General features: G+C 37.5%; 1 protein-coding gene across 1 annotated transcript; it reads left to right on the forward strand.

Annotated features, from left to right (window-relative positions):
* The first annotated feature begins 1,737 nt into the window (after window positions 1-1,737).
* Window positions 1,738-14,658, forward strand: LOC108321128 (probable acyl-CoA dehydrogenase IBR3). Its single transcript, XM_052876756.1, has 17 exons — window positions 1,738-2,014; window positions 2,129-2,266; window positions 2,562-2,702; window positions 2,795-2,926; window positions 3,375-3,560; window positions 3,811-3,888; window positions 4,084-4,197; window positions 10,119-10,217; window positions 10,297-10,414; window positions 10,553-10,815; window positions 11,361-11,555; window positions 11,698-11,840; window positions 12,027-12,111; window positions 12,196-12,405; window positions 13,618-13,770; window positions 13,886-13,990; window positions 14,089-14,658. Exons 1-17 carry the CDS (start codon window positions 1,880-1,882, stop codon window positions 14,278-14,280), a joined length of 2,487 nt encoding a protein of 828 aa, XP_052732716.1. The 5' UTR covers window positions 1,738-1,879; the 3' UTR covers window positions 14,281-14,658.
* Window positions 14,659-15,905: the final 1,247 nt, after the last annotated feature.

A 15,905-nucleotide genomic window follows, 5' to 3' on the forward strand; every position in this document is an offset into this window, starting at 1 on the left:
TGTGCGTGACCATCTATTCATGTACGGCATAATGAGGACTTATACCGTTTGGACTTGGCATGGAGAAGTAATGGAGCAGCCTACCACGTCACAAGGAACGGATTATGTGGAAAAATGGATGAGTGACCATTTAGAGGACATGATACGTGATGTCGGTGAAGATAATTTTGGAAGGGCTAATTTGTATGATTCTCTTATTAATGATTCAGAGCAATCGTTGTTCCCAGGATGCTCGAACTTTACACGTCTGTCTTCAACTTTAAAGTTGTTTAGTTTAAAAGCAAGGAATGGATGGACCGATAAAAGTTTCACCGAGTTGTTGGAGTTGTTGAAGGAGATGCTTCCAGAAAATAATACTCTACCTATTCGTAATTACGAGGCCAAATTTTTTTTATGTCCAATGGGTCTTGAATATCAAAAGATACATGCTTGTCCTAATGATTGTGTTTTGTACATAAAGGAGTTTGCTTCGTTAAAGTATTGTCCAACATGTGGTTTATCCCGTTTTAAAAAGAAATATGACAGAGTCACTGGTAATGAAGGTAATGATGGTTCACCTGCTAAGGTGATGTGGTATTTGCCTATAATACCTAGGTTCAAACGTATGTTCTCTGTTAAAGAAGATGCAAAGAACCTTAAATGGCACTCTGACGAAAGAAAGTGCGATAATCTTCTTCGACACCCTGCTGATTCTCCACAATGGAAAAAGATTGATGACAAATTCCCTGAATTTGGTGCAGATCCAAGAAACTTAAGGCTTGCACTTGCAACTGATGGTATGAATCCTTATGGAAACTTAAGTAGCTAACGGACGTCCAACCCCCTAGACCCTACCACTAACAATTCAGCCAAGTAGGTCCGGGGGGAGAGGCGCCGGACGTCTATATGAACGTCCGAGGGTTCACAGCGGACGTCTATATAAACGTCCGACCTGACATAGCGGGCGTCTATATAAACGTTCGGGCTAACACAACGGACGTCTATATAGACGTCTGGCCAGACACACGAACGTCTATATAAACGTCCGGCCTGACACAACAGACGTCTACATAGACGTCATCAGCATAGACGTCGGGGGAACGTCGGACGTCAAAAGACCCACAGAACGGACATCTATAGCCCTTTCTGCACTAGTGAACAAGGACTTGACCTGTCTTTAAAAATTATGCTAATTTAGAATTAATAATAATAATAAGTAGTTAAAGCATGATAATTAATATTATAGACAAATTTAAATTTTAATTCACTAATCAATTATAATTTTTTATTAATAATAAAAATTATTTTAGATACTAATAATCTTTTTACCTGTTATATCTAATTTAATCAATATAATAATTTATTATTTTTGTGTAATCTTAATTTAATATTTGGTTATTAAAAAGTGGTACTCATTTGAAGAAATTGATTGTCAATCCACTATTTTAATAAAATGAATTAAAAAATTATAAATAACTTCCAAATCAAAGAACCAATCTCAACATAAAAACTTGGAAAATATAGTTTGCAAAAATGTCAAACACCACAAGCCAAATAAGTTATCTGCCGCCATTTAGTTTGATTCCTTTACACTAATTTTGTTTTGAAAAATTACCAATAAAATATTGATAAGAGTAATAATTATATTACGACTGTTACAATTTTAATTCTTAATTGTAATTCAGCATTTTATTTTAGAATATTCCAGATATCTTCTTGTATCAGTTAGTAAAGAAGATTAATCCAAAGCTTCTCAAGCTAGTTTTTGCGTAATGCAATTCTCAAGCTATTTCTTCAATTCAAATAGACATAGGTCCCACATCGTAATGATGTCAGAGGTTCTAAAACGGAACTAATTCACCCACAACCTTTTCACCTGTCACAGATCGAGATTTCCGACATGGCGCGGAACACAGCAGACCTTGTAGCGCAACTCGATGTTGCTAATCACTTTCCCTACGACTCTCTCCTCGGCTACTGCTCTTCCAACATTTCGGGTTTCCCTCAACCCGCTACTCAGTTCACCGTTTCGCAGGTTTTTGTCTTTTTCGGAACTTTTATCGTGCTTCTGGGTCACATGGGTTTTCGTCAAAATTTGATTTTTATTTTTATTTTGGCCGTGTGATTCTCTGGTGAAATGTTGTTTTAGTTTGGGCATGGACAATCCAACCCCACTTACTTGTTGGAAGCGGGTTCTCATGACTCCGTCGTGAAGCGCTATGTTCTCAGGAAGAAACCTGCCGGGAAATTGCTCGCCTCAGCTCATGCCGTTGAAAGAGAATTTCAGGTTTTTTTATATTACATTGATGAAAATTGAAGTCTGAGCTATTTTGAATTTGAAGAAGTAAACAACCATACCTTGTTATAGAGTCATGTTGAAAAAGTAAACTTGATAGTTTTACTACTATCTATCTTTTAGAATAAAAGCATTCAAATATAGATCACATTACTTCAAAATTATGTTTAATTCAAAATCAATTTTCTAAAAGTTCATCCAAACTCCCACTTAAGTGTTTGAAGTGTGGGCAATGAATAACATATTAGTGAGAAAATGACTAGTTGTGTGCCGCTATTATTCACAGGTTCTCCAGGCATTGGGTGCTCATACCAAAGTTCCGGTTCCTAAGGTTTTCTGTTTGTGCAACGATCCAAGTGTTATTGGAACCGCGTTTTATATCATGGAATATTTGGAGGGACGCATATTTATTGACTCTAAGTTACCGGTATGATTTGCTTTCTAGTTAATTTTGGTTTCCTTGGTGATTGCTGAATTGTCATTGGTTTGATTAGTGACATGTGACTTGTAAATAATCAGGGTGTGCCACCTGAGAGGAGGAGCGCAATTTACAGGGCAACTGCTAAAGCCTTAGCTTCCATACATTCTGCTAATGTGGACTCCATTGGTTTGGGAAAATATGGACAACGCAATAATTATTGCAAAAGACAGGTATATTATTTTATATATGATTATTTATGGTCAATTTACATGAAAATTTGGTTTTTAATGGTGCCGAATGACATTGTACGATCCATTTAGCGACTCAATTGGTGAAATAAGACTTTGTTGTTGTGCGTTGAATTTTTTTCACGTGGAGATATATGTATTGGGATAGAAAGCTGAACATAGATGGATGAGCTGAAAAGTTATTACAGCACAGTAAAATTTATGAAAGTAAATGTTGAGGAGACCTTGAAAACATCGATCACTGCATTTGGTTTTATAAAAAGTTTGAGGATGCACTGATCAATTCCTTGCCCTGTGTCCATTTTTTGGTTCCACTCCATGTTGTATCGCCACCCCTGCTATTGTGCCAGGACCGAAAAGAAGGGTTAGGATCAAAATAGTTGTTTTATTAAAAATATTTTGCTAATGATAGTTTCTTTTGTTGTATTAGATTGAGAGGTGGGCTAAGCAATATGTTGCCTCAACCAGTGAGGGTAAACCTGCAAGTAATCCAAAAATGTTTGCCTTGATTGATTGGCTACGACATCAAATCCCCTCTGAAGATTCTTCAGGAGCAACAGGTGGTCTGGTTCATGGAGATTTTCGCATTGACAATCTTGTGTTCCATCCCACAGAGGTAAGATTTATATAGTATTTTTCTTTGTTCTGGTCTTAATGCATGGATTTTTGTTCTGGTCATACTCAAATTTAGAGTGTCATAACTAGTTTGCTAAAAGAACAAAATTTATGTTCTCAATGCCATGTATTCTTTACTCTGGAGTTAGGACACTGTCTTTGAAGACTCAATATTAGTATTTAAGACTGTTAAATTCATTGGCATCTTAGAACCCACTTCTTGTGCCTTACAAGTTTTCTTTCTGCTGCAGGATCGAGTAATTGGAATACTTGACTGGGAACTGTCTACCCTCGGTAACCAAATGTGTGATGTTGCATATAGCTGTATGGTATGTACCATACACTCACTTTTCTGAATCGAGATTTTGTAAAATAAATGAGTTATATAATCTTGATGATTAGCATCTTCATTTAGTCTGATTGCTTGTTAAACTGATGATAGTAGAATCACTGTTTCAGATTACCTAAGTATTTGATTAATTGAATTACCTATTCAATTCATGTTCCTTTTGCTCTCCTGGAAGACTTATATTGCAGATATTGGGCCTGAAAACGTGCATGAAGGTATGGAGCGTTCTGGACTACCTGAGGGGATTCCTTCACTACCCGAATATTTGGCTGATTACTGTTCCCTAGCAGTAAGTGTTCTGAATATATATGTCTCAATAGATTTTGATATAATTTATTGTGTATGCTGTTATGACGATATATGATACAGCCCAAATACCTGTTGGGCCACACAATATATTGGAAAAAGAAACAAAAGAGCAAAAGAAGTGGGGACAAGTTTATAGCAGGAGAAAACAAAATAAAGGGGCTGAGGTGGACAAAATTAGTTAGAGAGAGAGAATTGGAGGATCTAGGAAGATTTACCTTTTCGTTATTACCTTTATATTGTCAGGGCAGTGTGTGGGGAGGGCATTCGGTTGTTGAATGAAATATAGAGTGGAGAGTACCGTTTTGGTCTCTTAAGGAGCCTAGCTCTGGACAGTAGGTTATTCCTTCTGTTTTTGGCTTTTATTTCAATGAAACAGGATCTATGATCCTTTCTTATACTATCTTTTCCTCTTAGTTCATTTCTTGTCCAGTGGTTTCCTAACAATTCTGGTCCGACCTGCCGGATAACTTCATTAGAGGGTGAATGGTTAACACTCGAGCAGACAGCAGAAAACAAGGAGAACCAGTGGTTTCAGGAAAAATGGAGGAGAGGGTAGGGTATGTAGAAGAAGAAGTTATTCGAATGAAAGCAATCATGGAAGAGTTGCGTCTGCAAGCAACTCAAAATTACTCAGCACTAGAAGAGATGAGAAAAGAAGCTGCAGAAAATCAAACAAAAATGATGGAGTTGATGACGAGGAGTTTTGAAAAGAGAATATATGAAGAGGGTGAAGGTTCTGTGGGAAACAAAAAAACAGAGACTAAGGAAAATACCAAGGGTGGAGCGAGTTTTACAGCCCTAGAAGGGGATGCTTTGGCAGAGTTTCAACAATCAGTAAAAAGGATTGAATTACCAACATTCACGGGCGAGGATCCGGCTGGGTGGATTTCGAGAGCGGAGATTTACTTCAAGGTCCAGGAGACTAGCGAGACGGTGAAAGTACATCTGGCTCATTTGTGCATGGAAGGAGGGACAATCCATTTTTTCAATTCGTTGTTAAACGATTATGAGGTGTTGTCATGGGATAATTTGAAGAGGGAGTTGCTTGAATGTTACGGAGGAATGGGGGAAGGGAGTGTATATGATCAACTGACGACGCTGAACCAAACAGGGAACATGGATGAATATATTGGACGATTTGAATGCCTGGTCGCCCAAATTCCTAAGCTCCACGATGAACAATATTTTTCATATTTTACCCATGGGCTCAGGGAGGAGGTCCGAGCGAAGGTGCGAAGCTTACATATCGCAAACCCTCTAACCAGGGGACGTTTGATGAACGTTGCTCGTGCTGTTGACCTGGAGGTGTCGGGACGAAGCAGAGGGTGGCATAGGCGGAACGAAGCACAGGTAATAGGAGGTGACAATTCGGGTCACAAAACTGGATCCAACATAATAGGACGAGTGGGTCAAAAAGGGTATGGGTCTAAGGGTTGGAGTAACCGGTCAGGCCCAAACTGGAAGAGTGGTGCAAATGATAAGGGATCAGGGGGAGCACGTGAAAGGGGTGTGCGTCACTTATCTTATCAGGATTTAGTGGATAGGAAAAAGAAAGGGCTGTGTTTCAAGTGTGGTGGGCCGTATGGGCCAAATCATCAATGCCCAATTAAACAATTAAGGGCCATAGTAGCCGAGAATGAGATTCAGATTGAATGTGAAGATGAAGAAGGAACCCAAAAAAGTGACGACGAGGGTGAAACGGAGGAAGCCGATGGAGTTTGTAGTGCAATCAGTCTCTTCGTGCTGGAGAAAGAGACTCGAGATGCGCCCAGAACGATGAAACTAAAAGGGATGATCAAAGGAGTACCTCTTCTCATTTTGATAGATTCCGGAGCGTCTCACAACTTCATTTCGAGAAGGTTAGTGAAAGCAATGGAATGGGAGTGGCAAAATACGCGGAAAATGCGTATTTTGATGGGAGATGGGCATCAAACAGAAACAGCTGGGGTTTGTCGGGGGTTGAAGATTGTTCTTGAGACAGGGGAGTTCGTAGTGGATGCGTTTTTATTCGAACTTGAGGATATTGATCTTATCCTTGGCATGGCATGGTTGGAGTCGTTGGGAGAGATGCGGGTAGATTGGAAGAAGCAAATCATGAAGCTTAATTTGACCCAAGGAATTAAAGTACTGCGAGGGACAGAGCAAAGTGAATCTTTGAGTGCTAATCTTTACAAGTTCGAAATCGAGGGGGAGGCTAAGAAGGAAGAGGAAACTAATCAAACTCTGTTGGAAAAATTAAAACAGACGATGGGTCAATATGAAGATGTGTTCAAGAACCCAGAAGGTCTACCTCCAAAACGCCAAAAGGAGCACCGCATCAACTTGCTTCCCGGAAGTGCACCAGTTAACGTGAGACCTTACCGGTATCCATTTCACCAGAAAAATGAGATAGAGAATCAGGTTCGTTCCTTGCTGGAAGTGGGGCATGTTCGGCATAGTCAAAGTGCTTTCTCAAGCCCGGTAATCCTGGTGAAAAAGAAAAACAAGCGTTGGCGAATGTGTGTAGATTATAGAGCGTTGAACAAGGTGACGGTACCTGACAAATTCCCAATCCCCGTAATTGAAGAGCTCTTGGACGAGTTGCATGGAGCTAAGTATTTTTCAAAATTAGATCTCACTTCCGGGTATCATCAAGTCAGGATGAGGGAACAAGACATAGAGAAGACGACCTTCCGAACCCATGAGGGACATTACGAGTACTTGGTAATGCCCTTCGGACTCATGAACGCACCTTCAACATTTCAAGTTTTAATGAATGAAGTTTTTAAGAAGATGTTGAGAAAGGGAGTCTTGGTATTTTTCGATGACATATGGAAAGGATTGGGAAGAGCATCTAACAAACCTCACTAAGGTATTACAGCTGTTAAGGGAGAATATTTTATTTGCAAATAAAGAGAAATGTAGTTTCGGGAGAAGTAGTGTTAACTACCTGGGACATGTGATATCAGAGAAAGGAGTTTTTGTAGATCCTGAGAAGGTAACAAGTGTGGTTGACTGGCCCGTGCCAAAGAATGTAAAAGGCGTGAGGGGCTTCTTGGGCCTCACAGGTTATTATAGGAAATTTGTGAAGAACTATGGAAACGTGGCGCGCCCATTAACTGAATTGACGAAGAAAGATAACTTTAGTTGGAATGAAAATGCCCACAAAGCTTTTGATGAGTTGAAGAGATTGATAACAACTGCTCCATGTCTTTGTTTGCCCAACTTTGAGAAGGAATTTGAACTTGAGTGTGATGCATCAGGTACTGGGGTTGGGGCCATTTTGATGCAGGACATGCAACCAATCGCCTACTATAGCAAGGCTTTAAGCCCAAAGAATCTATCCAAATCAGCGTATGAGAAAGAATTGATGGCCGTAGTTCTATCCATCCAACATTGGAGACCATATTTGCTGGGGCGAAAATTTAAGGTTTTTTCTGATCAGAGAAGCCTCAAACAACTATTGCAGCAGCGCATCACAACAGGGAGCCAACAAAATTGGGTAGCAAAGTTGTTGGGGTATAACTTTGAAATAGTGTACAAGCCGGGTTGTGAGAATAAAGGTGCGGATGCACTGTCGCGGAGTAAGGACGCTGCAGCTTTAAGAAAACTGGTCACAGAGCCAATTTGGATGGATTATCCTGCAATAGTTGATGAGGCGCATAAGGATGGGGAGCTGGTGGAGATTATTACAGCACTGAAAGAGGGAAGAGTTGAGGGTAAGTATACAGGATTCAGCTATCAACAAGGTGTACTGCAGTATAAAGGCAGGTTAGTCATTTCATGTCAATCACCTTGGATTCCTGAATTGTTGAAAGAGTTGCATGCATCTCCCCAATCCGGACATTCTGGTTTCTACCGAACATATAGACGGGCTACGGCGAACTTATATTGGAAAGGGATGAAGGGGGATATCATGAAATTTGTTCAAGAATGTGACACATGTCAACGTCAAAAATATATAACTGCTGCCCCAGGAGGATTGTTACAACCCATGCCAATTCCGGAAGAAGTTTGGGAGGATATAAGCTTAGATTTTATTACAAACTTACCAAAATCCAAGGGATTTGATACGGTGTTGGTGGTTGTTGATAGACTTACAAAATATAGCCATTTCATTCCAGTAAAACATCCTTTTACTGCTAAGAGCATCGCTGAGATTTTTATCAGAGAGGTAGTTCGCTTACATGGGGTACCTAAATCAGTGGTAAGTGACAGAGATCCTACATTCATAAGTGCTTTTTGGAGGGAATTTTTCAGGCTACAGGGGACTAAGTTAAGGATGAGTTCAGCGTATCATCCACAAACCGATGGTCAAACGGAAGTGACCAATCGATGCCTGGAGACATACCTACGTTGTTTCATCACTGATCAACCGAAAGTGTGGATTAATTGGCTGTCGTGGGCAGAATTGTGGTTGAACACCACTTACCATGAATCTATAGGAACTACACCCTTTGAGGCAGTTTATGGGAGGCCTCCTCCAAGGATTATTCCAGTTGTAAGAGGAGAGGTGAAAGTAGAGGCAGTTCAACGTGAATTAGTTGATAGAGATGAAGCTATTCGTCAGCTGAAGGGACACTTGTTGCGTTCCCAGGAACGTATGAAGGCACAAGCAAACAAACATCGAAAGGAGAGAAGTTTTGAGATAGGGGACATGGTGTTTCTCAAACTGAAACCTCACAGGCAACACTCGGTTATTTCGCGCATTAGTCCTAAGCTTAGTGCAAGGTACTACGGACCCTTTGAAGTCATTGAAAGGATCGGAGAGGTAGCTTATCGGTTGCAGTTACCACCTAATTCAAAAATCCACCCTGTGTTTCATGTTTCGCTGCTCAAGAAGGCCATTGGGGAGTATAAAACAGCAGAAGGACTGCCCACAAGGCTAGAAGAGGACCAATCAGAGGTATGGTTACCCCAGAAAGTGTTGGCTACTAGAAGCATACTAAAGGGGGAGAAAGGGTTAACCAATGGTTGGTGCATTGGCTAGGAAAAACAGCAGAAGAAGCAACGTGGGAGGATGAGATGTCAATGAAGGTCCAATTTCCAACTTTTAGTCTTGAGGACAAGACTATCTTTCAAGAGGGCGGTATTGATACAGCCCAAATACCTGTTGGGCCACACAATATATTGGAAAAAGAAACAAAAGAGCAAAAGAAGTGGGGACAAGTTTATAGCAGGAGAAAACAAAATAAAGGAGCTGAGGTGGACAAAATTAGTTAGAGAGAGAATTGGAGGATCCTAGGAAGATTTACCTTTTCGTTATTACCTTTATATTGTCAGGACAGTGTGTGTGGGGAGGGCATTCGGTTGTTGAATGAAATATAGAGTGGAGAGTACCGTTTTGGTCTCTTAAGGAGCCTAGCTCTGGACAGTAGGTTATTCCTTCTGTTTTTGGCTTTTATTTCAATGAAACAGGATCTATGATCCTTTCTTATACTATCTTTTCCTCTTAGTTCATTTCTTGTTGTGGTTTCCTAACAATATACATCAAACAAATTTATGCATTATTTATTACCTTTACCTTAAGACTTCTTGGGAATTGGAAATTCTGCTATTAAGTATGTGTGGAATTTAGATTCAAATCAACAGTTAGGATAGATAATAGCCTCCACAATATATCCATCTAGATATTAGGGTATAGGGTTGCCTAGAAAGTTGACATGAAAGCTATAATTTTTCCTAAAAGAAACCAAAAAGAAGAATTCTTGTGTGTTAAGGAGAAAAGTATCCCCATTTTCTAATATATGTGGAAGACACTTAATGTCGGGAAAACTGTGGTAGATAGGATAAGGATAAGAGCTTCTTGTATCATATCTTTTGGCATTAACATTAGCCATTTAGCCGGGGATGCTTTTGGCATGTCTTGTATCATATCTTTGCCTATTCTTGAAGATCTAACAGAAGATTTTTGGATTCCAGGAAAGAAAATGGCCTGTTGCTGAATGGAAGTTCTATATTGCCTTTTCTTTGTTCAGAGGCGCTTCAATTTATGCAGGAGTTTATAATAGATGGGTTAAGGTATCTAAATTTGTTAGTGATGCTGCTGCTGTTATAGTTTTAAGATCTAATATTTTGTGGCTTCTTTGTGTTGCAATAGGGTAATGCATCAGGAGGTGAGCGTGCTCGATACACTGGAGTACTTGCTAATGGCCTTATAGATGCTGCTTGGGAATTTATTGGACAAAATTCCGTGCTTCCTCAGCATCCTCCTTCAGGTAGCTATAACATGTAAACATTATGGCTTCTCATGTACTGTATCTAAAATATAATTTGTTGCTCCAGTGGAAGCTAAAAATATTACTAGATTATTAGTATTAAAATACAGCTGAGGCCCTTTCACACCTGACAATCAGATGCAAATGGACGAGAATATTCAAAAGAGTTTGTGAATGGGAATGATGCACAGGGCCGCTCAAATCAGGGGAAGTTTGTTCCTAGTCAAAAGGTTTTGGAACTGAGGAAAAAATTAATTAAGTTCATGGAGGAACACATTTACCCCATGGAAAATGAATTTTATGAACTTGCCCAATCAGACTCACGCTGGACTGTTCACCCAGCAGAGGAAAAGTTAAAGGAGATGGCAAAGAAAGAAGGCTTGTGGAACTTATGGATTCCTGTATGCATCTTTTCCTCTTTCTTTTTTCTGTATTTTGTGATTTCAGAAGCTTTTCTCGTCCATCCATCAGGTTTGATATATTACAGCTTCTGAGGAGTTATGAGCATTGAAATAAAAATTAAAAGATGTTGTTGGCGATCCCTCACCATATTAAGGCAATTTGGTGGAGTTGAGTTAGGTTCAAACTTACATTCTAAAAGACACGACTAAGTTATTTAGTAGATGTTCTACCCTGTCTACCCACCCTCTCAAAATAAAACTTGATAAAATCTAAGCTTGTTAAAAAAAGATACTTAAAAATAAAATAACAGAAATATAAAGGTTTAGTGGATCATAGATGGAAAAAGAACTTGTGGATGCTTGAAGTGCCGTAGGGTTGAGCATTGCTATAACTCAACAGGACAGCCGAGAAAATATTCAGCCTGAATAGCTAGATGGAGTACTGAATTATTAAACGTTTATCATATATGATTATTTCTTAAATTCATTGTCACTATTTCTTTTCTTGAAAAAGAAGTCCTCTGAATGCATTCGTTTGTATGCAGCTTGATAGTGCAGTGAGAGCAAGAAGCCTTATCTTTGATGGGAGCAATAATCATCTCTCTTCCAATGCAAATGATTTGTTATTGGGGGCTGGTCTCACTAATCTCGAATACGGATACCTTTGTGAGATCATGGGTCGTTCCATTTGGGCTCCACAAATATTTAATTGTGGTGCACCTGACACAGGTAATATGGAGGTAAGATGGAACTTATCGATTTGCTTGGTTGATCTTTAACTGACTAACACTAATTGGATCTCTCTGGAGTTGATCATATTCAGTATGCACTCTATCGATGTTGCATTTTTGTCTAATTTGGTAGCATTACTTTGCATATTAGGTATTACTGCGTTATGGAAATAAAGAACAACTGCAAGAATGGCTAGTTCCTTTGCTTGAGGGGACAATTAGGTCTGGATTTGCTATGACGGAACCACAGGTTGCATCTTCTGATGCAACCAATATTGAGTGTTCTATTAAAAGGTAGTATTATAGATAATCTTATGTAATTCAGGAGTTCAGTCTTTTCATTTAGCAATGTAAATGCATTGGCTAACTACTTTAAAAAATGTAGGTTTGAGTCAAATTTCTTGGTAGAAGACAATTTAGACATATATGAGAGTATGGGCATCTTATTTAGTTGTTTTCTTAATTTTTCATCTTTTATAGGCAAGGAGATTCATATATTATCAATGGGACAAAATGGTGGACAAGTGGTGCTATGGATCCAAGATGTAGAATTCTTATAGTCATGGTGAGCATTTGATTGAAAGTTATTTCACTAACAGTCATCTACTATTCATGTCAATAATCAAGTGTGATCAAAACATATGGGCAGGGGAAAACTGACTTCAATGCAGCTAAGCATAAACAACAATCGATGATCTTAGTGGATGTCCAGACTCCTGGTGTTCACATAAAGAGACCATTGACGGTGTTTGGCTTTGATGATGCTCCTCATGGGCATGCAGAAATAACTTTTGAAAATGTTTGTGTGCCAGCGAAAAACATCCTACTGGGGGAAGGACGTGGATTTGAGATTGCTCAGGTAAGTCAGAAAATATTTCTTAGGTTGAATATTGGGATCTGATGTTGGTTTGAACTCTGTTATCTACTATTGAATATTGGAATCTAATGTTAGTTTGATCCTTTCCATCCCTTGGCTTAAAGAATAATACCTGCTTAAAGTAAACTCTGTTATGTACTGTTGTTTTCTGGGTTCACTTTTGCTCACCATTTCTGATTTCACTTGGTGAAAAACTATCGGTGTTAATGTTATTTGTTGCCCCAAATTTGCTGAGTGACTGTGAAAATAGTTCAACCCTTTGGTTGATTTTGAAAGCCTTGTGAACTTTGATAGAAATCTGCTACAAAACAAGACTTTGAGACTGCAACGTCTGTCAACTCGTAACAAGATATAAAACTAAGTTAAGGGAGATGCTTCCTTTTAAAACTCAAACTAATAAGTGTCAAGGAAGCTAATTCTTTAAGTAAACTTGACAGTTAGCAAAGTTGTACTTTCAAACATGATTTATCCGTCTCTGTAATTTTTTTAAAGTTTACCAATTGTAGTAAATTTGGAAAAAATTGCACCAGTTTGGTACATAAACCTCACTCTACATACCAGCTGATAAGTTTGGCACATAAACCTCACTCTACAGACCAATTGATAAGTATTCTAAGCGCTTAGCAAACTCAGCTCTGGAGCTAACTGTTTAAGGGAGAGAGTCAAACACTTAAATACCCCCTGGATGTACCATATTACTTGATGTGAGACTTAAGCACTCCCATAATACCCTAGTTCCTATCAACAACAGCTCAATATATTTAGATAGGGACTTTCATAAGTATGAATTATCATTCAAAAGTGGACACACCAATAATAGTTTTAGGATATTTTTGGAGAATTTCTCCGAAAACATTTAAAGAGGAGAAAATAAAGAGTTTCTCTATAAGCTAAAAGTAGTTTATAAATAAGTTAAAAGTACTTTTTCTGGAGAAGTTAATGTAAGTGAGCATCTACAAATTAGTTTGTATATAACTTAATTTTTGTTTATGGATTTTTTTTGTCTTTTAAGTGTTTCTGAAGAAGTTTATCCAAATAAACTCTTAATATATTCTACTATACAAGGAATTGCGGGGTTATGTATGGAAGTTATTTGGTCTGTGACTGCATAATTTACATCTGCCTATCTTTTATATGTTTACTGAAGTACCAGATAGTATATTTTCAATGTGCTTGTAACTACTATTCTTACAGGGTAGGCTTGGTCCTGGAAGGCTGCACCATTGTATGAGACTGATAGGTGTTGCTGAGCGCGGCATGCAGTTGATGGTTCAAAGAGCCATCAGTAGAAAAACATTTGGAAAGTACATTGCTCAACATGGTTCATTTCTCTCAGATATGGCCAAGGTATTAGGAATTTGTTGGAAAGGGTAAAAGAAAAAACTAACCAGAAGTGGCAGGAATAGAAATGGCTATGTTTTACATTATTAAGATTTCTGATTACTTAGCTTCTGATGTTCAGTGCCGAATAGAGGTAGAGAGGACCAGATTGTTAGTGTTGGAAGCCGCTGACCAACTTGATAGGCTTGGGAACAAAAATGCTCGGGGGATACTAGCAATGGCAAAGGTAATTTGTTTTTAGCACAGCATAATGTTCTACTCTATGGCTCCTATCACTTCACTCTGATGTTGATTCTTTCAACACTCGGTTTGGCATGGGAGCAGGTAGCTGCACCGAACATGGCACTGAAGGTGCTTGACATGGCAATGCAAGTGCATGGAGCAGCTGGTGTTTCATCTGAAACCGTTCTTGCTCATCTCTGGGCAGCTTCAAGGACACTGAGAATCGCTGATGGTCCAGATGAAGTTCACTTGGGGACCATTGCCAAGCTAGAACTGCAGAAAGCCAAGCTTTGAAATCCTGAACACTTTTCTCCTCAGGGCTAAATCAAAGTCATCAAATTACACCAAGAAAATGTTCCTAGGAGAAAAATATCCGTGTTTCAAAATGCTTTTGGAAGCATTATGTTACATAGGAGGTTATTCAAAATCAGGTTTGAAAATTGTTACTTTAAATTCCTTAGTTAAATATCACAACCCAGTGGTTTACTGAAAGAAGAAATTCGTGAGTATGCAGTATGTTATTTAAGTTGATAGTAAAAACCTGGATGGCTTAATAAGCATATAAAAAAGTATATAGAATAAATGTGGAAGTCTTTTCTCCTGTACAAACAAGTAAAAACATCTATTTTGCCACAAGCAGTGGAAGCCAAAATAATATTCAAATTAAGCGTACTTTTAGTGTTTTATACTATGCAAATTTACTATAATTCATTATTCAAAATATAAATGCTATATCACCTTCCTATTTTAAGCAGCTTGATAATCTTTTCCTTCGGACTAAGAAACTCAAGTTTCTTAAAGGATCTCACAATTTACTGTATGAATTATATCAATTCATCCATGCTTCATAATATTCAAAACCATTTGTAATCTATTAATTTATCATATGATACAGATTACTGGCTTGGTAAACTGTATCAAATAATGGGATTTGAATGGCAAATGATATTATTCTAAAAGCTATGGTTAATAATAAATGTGACCTCGTTTTAAAAAAATTCCAAAACTTTACTACAAATAGAGTTAAAAGTCAAGTTAAGACATTATTACATTCTTAATGATATTTCAAATAAAATCATGCAATTTTAGCTTAGCTTTAATTAGGAATAATAAGATGGGTTAGTTATAATAAGTTTAATTATCATTCATTTTGTTTCTTGGATTCCTTTCTAATTATTAAAATATAATTTAAAATTTTAAAATTTATTATTTAAAAAATATGAATATATAATAATATTGTAATTTAAATCATTAATACTTATAAATTAGATTATTATTATGTTATTTAATATGGTTTTTAATGTATTCACCAGAGTTAACTTCTACTAATTTTTTCTACAAAAGTTAAATAAATAAAGGGCTACTTTACGTTCCATAATAACCATATTGACAAATAATACTAAATAAAGAAGAAAAAATAAAAAGGAAAATGCCTTCAATGTTAACAAGGACTTTACTAGCCATACATCCTCCACTAACATACGATGGAATTCTTATACCAACAAAACGTGTATAAAAGGATATCTCATGTTTTCACTCACAACCTTATTATGGATCAATTAATATTAAGAACGGTGAAACATCAATGTTGGGGAATTGAAGTTTGTGGGAGAACAATGTTCTTATAAACTATGACAGAGGCCTTGTTCATTTTCTATGAAATAAGTGTGAAAAAAATTATAATATAATTGCTAAAAAAAGAAAAAAAAAGTTTTTCTCCCACCCTCACTGGAGAGACAAATTAATAAATATGACAGATAGTGTAAAATTTATAACTTAACCAAAAATCAAGGTTGATATATATATATATATATATATATATATATATATATATATATATATATATATATATATATATATATATATATATATATATATAACTTCAAAACAACAACAAACATCAAGCGTACACATCAAAA

The sequence above is a fragment of the Vigna angularis genome, chromosome 4 (genome assembly GCF_016808095.1).
Source record: "Vigna angularis cultivar LongXiaoDou No.4 chromosome 4, ASM1680809v1, whole genome shotgun sequence".
NCBI classification, from domain to species: domain Eukaryota; kingdom Viridiplantae; phylum Streptophyta; class Magnoliopsida; order Fabales; family Fabaceae; genus Vigna; species Vigna angularis.